The sequence below is a fragment of the Numida meleagris genome, chromosome Z (genome assembly GCF_002078875.1).
Source record: "Numida meleagris isolate 19003 breed g44 Domestic line chromosome Z, NumMel1.0, whole genome shotgun sequence".
Classification (NCBI taxonomy): domain Eukaryota; kingdom Metazoa; phylum Chordata; class Aves; order Galliformes; family Numididae; genus Numida; species Numida meleagris.
In genome coordinates this window covers 74,268,247-74,273,410 of record NC_034438.1, presented here as the reverse complement: position 1 = coordinate 74,273,410, position 5,164 = coordinate 74,268,247, and the positions used below count along the sequence as shown (strand labels likewise).

Below are 5,164 nucleotides of genomic sequence, written 5' to 3'. Positions count from 1 at the left end.
AGAAGAGAGAATATGATACTTAGCATTACTTTCAAGCTTTGTTTTGTCATCCCTCTCAAACTGTGTTTTCAAGGTGGTGCTACCTGAAAGTCTGAAATGAGGAAGCGTATTTGCTACTGTTGGGCTAAATATCACTGTATATGAACTTACCCTGCAGTAATGGCTGCTGGTTTTACTCTGGAGACTTTTGGACCATGTGATTTGACAGTGCACATAGCTGTCCAGCTGGATTTTGTTTCTCTTGTTGCTTGGTTGAAAGGTACATGTGTGTGTATTCATGCACACACACACGTGTACATGTGTGTGTGAGCACGTGTGTGTGTGTATGCAAGCATGCTACATTCACTTCATGCTGCAGGTTTCAGTTTACAGGACTTTGGGTGTATGATCAGTCTGTCTGGAAGGAAAGTACGCCCACAAACATCACATGGAACTAGCTGGTTCTGGGCTCTGATCCAGGCAGCCTATTTTAAAGAATCGAGATCATAGAAACCTTTGGCTGGAAAATTAAAAAAAGAAAGTATCAGTTTTCATTCTGGAGACCCACATTCAACTCTTTATGGAAAATATTTTCAGGAAATACCTGTTGACTGAGTCTTTCAGTTTAACCAAACCATATTGCTTTTGCAAATGAAAAAGAAAGAAATGAAAGAAAAGAAAGAAGAGAGTAAAAAATATATAAAAAAAGACTCTGTTTTTGTCCCAGGGGTTGAACTGAATTAACTTCAAACTAAATCATTCTGTATTGTATGAGACTACAGAGAAAACACCATGCTGTGTGTTATGATACACATTCTCAACTAATTATTAACATCTTTGCATGCGTACTATTATCACCAAATTTCACTTTTTGGATTTTATTCAAGTCCTGCTTAATAAGCATATGTTATCTGACTACAGGAACAGGAGGGAGCATATTGTACTTGAGAATACGCTCTTTGTACTGCTCTGGACAAGTCCAATTTTCTTCCTGTGAAGTCCATGCAAGTTTTGCCAATAACTGGAATAAAGCTCGGGTGAGTCTAAAACTCCACAGACAAAACCTACAGCTCCTTAAAGACACAGCTTCCAATGAGCTCTTTGCAGTAATGTATCTATTGTCATCTAGACACTAATCCAGTTTTCCCCTCAAGTTGCTTTCCAGTGCTGGAAGAGCGACTGCTCTGAAAGCTCAGGAGTATTCTTTAAACCCTCACACCAGATGCATTTTCAAGATTGTATTTGGAGTATAAAAAAATATCTTATTTACTTTCACACAGAAATGGCTTTGCACATGCATGCTGTTTCAAATGCATTTCCAAAAAGGCCAGGTAGGTTGCCTAGTACCTCAATTTAGATCTTAAGAGTTGTCATTTGAAGCCTGGAAAGAAAAAATCTGCATGGCTTGATCTGAACGTGTGTTTACTTCATCCTTTCCAAAAGGTATGACAATACAGAAAAAAGGCTGAAAAAACTGCTTTTCTCTTTGATATGTAAGCAGCAGACCATTTTAAAAAGAAAAGGGTTTGTGCATTTAAAAATGTTTCATGGTTTCTGTCACTGGCACATGATAGAGCTCTTCATTAAAGGCCCATACAGTTTTAATATGATTCATATCCAATGCTTCACATAACCACAATAAGCCTTAGATCCCTTAATATGCCTGTTCCTAATGTTCTTTTTGTCAGAAGAGCAACCAAGTAGTGTTTCTTTTCTTGGCTGAGACAAATATCCCCTTTGCTTGCAGGAAATTAATGTGTATTTTCTGTACTTTGGAAAGTTTATTGAATATTAAAAAAAAAAAAAAAAAAGAGACAGAGAGAGATGACTTTCTCCTTGCAGGCATGTGTTAGGCATTCCACAAACAAAACACTGTGTAATCAGGGCAGCGGTTGTCTTCCCGTGACACTTGAGTTTTCAGAAAAAAAATTTATGTAAGTTATAAAAAGTTTTATGTAAGCAGTTAATATTTCTGAGATTTTTTTTTTTTTTTTGAACACTGCCTGTTCCATTCAACAACAAGGGTAACTCCTCCTCCTTAAGCTGAGAAACTGTGAGACATGCGGTACGTGTATGCGGTCTGAAGGTCAGTTATAGCATTTACCAGATGATTGAGAGTAAGTCTTACGGAAAAAGAGCAACACAGATTACTTTCTCGAGGCCAGAAGCATGAGGCAACCGCAGGGGGAACAGTTTTAACTTCAACTACAGAACGGATCAGACTTGCATCAGCAGGCATTTAGGGACAGATGCTGGAAGCAGATCAGAGCCCCCTGGGGAAATGTGGACACACAGCACCTTGCAGGAGATGCGCAGCGCTTGATGTGACTCAACGCATAAATGAGACAATTTTCCGATTCATATCTGGGAGCCTTCTGCTGGATGGCTCTCTCAAAGAGCGGTTGTCTTTCTGATTCTGCTCCATCAGAGTAAGAATAGTGTATCTGAAATGACCTGAGTTGTCTTTTTGCATCCTCCTCTTTCAGATGGAATTCTCATTTTCTCCGTCTTTTTTCACCACACAACATGTATAATTTTTAAAAAAAGCCTAACAACAAAAAGAGTAAATGCAATCAAAATGTCTTTTGAGCCTATCTTTTACTGCAGATTTAACTCTACTGCTTGGCACCTGTTAGCCAAGCCTTGACTTCATACTACATGAGCTGCAGTTAGTGCTGTTTTGTACAGCCCATTAGGGTTCTTACTGGTCCCGTTCTCTCCTGTACGTGTCTTCTGGAGGCATATTTCTTCATGCTGCTGTAAACTGATCTAGTGTGTGACTCTCTCCCAGTGAACTGGAGAATTTATCTATTTTTCCAGACATTAAGGGAAACTGTGAGAAATGATGGAGAACAAAAATAAAAAGTGGGTGAATTAACTGCCTGTGAGCAAGTGGTCCAAAGCTGGCACAAAGTACCTCAGAACAGCTGGCAGGTCCAGGGAACGCATCCAGCTGAAATGAAATAACTTTATGTGGGAATAGGGAGATCTGGGGAGCAACTTCCAGGCAAAGCATGGCTAAGATTTCCTTTTGGTCCCACAGTGAGCGCACACCTCTGGGACACCTGTGGGAGCCAGCTCTACCAGGCGCAGGGGATTGTCTGTTTCATTTATTTGAAGAACTGGGATCTAGGCATCTTAAAGAACAGAACTCCATGCACAAACATATATAATGACCAGAAGATGAATGCTCATCTTATACTGCACATAATTTTTGTATTGTAGTGTATCACAATGTGATCTCGTAAGGCTTGAAAATAAGAGAGGACCAAGGACATCCCCTGGATGTTCATTGTAGGTGACACTACTTTTTCACCTATACGTGCATTTTAACAAAACCCTGAAAGTACAGGATATATATTATAGGTAGCTGTAAAAAAAAAAAAAGCCTTATTTTCTTCCAATCCTCATTCATTTTGTATTTTATTTCTTGTTTCACCACAGAATTTCTGTTTTCAAGGTCAATCACATCTAGCACTCAGTAAATGCTAGCGCTGGGCCTGCATTAAAACTTACAGTATAGGTGTAAAACCCAGCTGAAATATCAATCCCAGTGCTGCCTGAGGGGTATTTTCTTTTAATGACTATACATGTCAAATATGCACATTATTCTTAGATGCTTTTGCCCCTAAGATTAGGGGCCTAATCTTTTTGTGCTCTGGTTCAGAACATACTGGCACATAAGAGGACCATGCCAGGGTGCAGCACAAAAGAATGAATGGGATACTTAAACGAAAGCTTAAAACAAGCTGTGATGACTACCTTCCGTTTGGACTAGATGTGGGAAAGGAGTACTTGCAAACCGATAAGAAAGTGCTTAAAATTCTTGTTTCCTCCCACTTCCTTTCACTTGCCTCATGTTTGGCATGTACCTTACCTTGTATGGGACTGATTTCAGGCTTTCTGGGCTCTGGCCTTTTCAAGTGCTTGGGTAGCATGTCATTCTCTTGATACTATTTTTTTTTGAGTCATTGTGGCTGATGGATACTAACAGATTTTGTTCCATACTCATGGCTATATATGTAACGAACCACAGTTGCTGGCCATCTTACCATTCATGTCTGCAAACACCAGTTGTAAAGAAGAATAAAATTTGTTTTCAGCAGAAATTTTGAATCAGAACAATTATGAATGAAAATAAACATACAGGTTAAGAAACTGATTCCTATACATGAACTCAGTGTGAACTTATCTGTTAGATTCATTGCATCCGGATTCAGTCTTGAAAGGGGTATTGCCCTATAATCTGGCCATTTGCAACAGGTAGGCTCCTTCTGCAAATACTGGGCTGAAAATTCGTGTATGTCCCCCAGTTCTTACCTAGCTGTACCAAGTCTAGCTCTTTTACTTTACACCATCACAGTCATGGAAATGCTGAGCCTTCACCTCTAGAAACAACAACTCTGCTTAATCAGGTTTCTGCAACACAGCGACCATTTTGAACACGAGACCCTATTTTTAATCTACCAAATAGATGTCAAGCATAATCAGGAGGTTGCTCAACTGAACGGCTGATATGCCCGTCCAGTTGCAGAAAGACTCCAGCACATGTACCCAGTCTGGACAGTAAGGACATCTGCTTACACAGGATTCTGTAATGCTGAATTACTACTACAGATCAGTTAGCTGGTGGCATTTTTGGCTTCAAGGGATTAAAACCAATCCAGGGTATTTCAGGACTGGGAGAAAAGAAGGAACTCTTGTTTGTTTATCCCAAAACCTTAGTGCTAATTTGCCAGTGATTTCAGAGAGGGTAGAGCTGGACTCCAAGCCAGTCACTGTTTCTGCGCTGCAGACCTGCTTTTGTTTGTAAGGAAAATAATATCAGAAAAAAAATCCCTCAACCCTAACACTACATATACACATTGGAAGCTTGAAAAACATGTAATTACTGTGGGATTGCAGATTATGGAGTCAGCTGTGTCTGTAGGCACATTGTGCGCTAGGCGTGGTGTCGGCACCAGCCCAGCTCAAGGAACAGCAAGGAGAAACACGTTGCAGAGGCAGCACGTTGAGGCATAGCAAAGGTTCCTGAAAATGTCACAGTTTCCTTCACTTCTGGATGCAGAATGCCAGTAAGAGACAGCCTACTCCCTGTCCTCTTAAAGGCAGAGGGAGGTCGTGCCAGACCAAGCAGGGAAGGCCTTTCTCACTCAAGCAAGGGAGGTGGGGATTTCATTTTTTC

At 40.3% G+C, this 5,164-nt stretch overlaps 1 protein-coding gene across 1 annotated transcript; it reads right to left on the bottom strand.

Annotated features, from left to right (window-relative positions):
* Positions 348-4,034, bottom strand: LOC110390281 (zinc finger protein 474). The gene is given in 2 exon segments (XM_021381532.1): positions 348-499; positions 3,857-4,034. Coding segments are annotated over 2 exon segments (330 nt in total).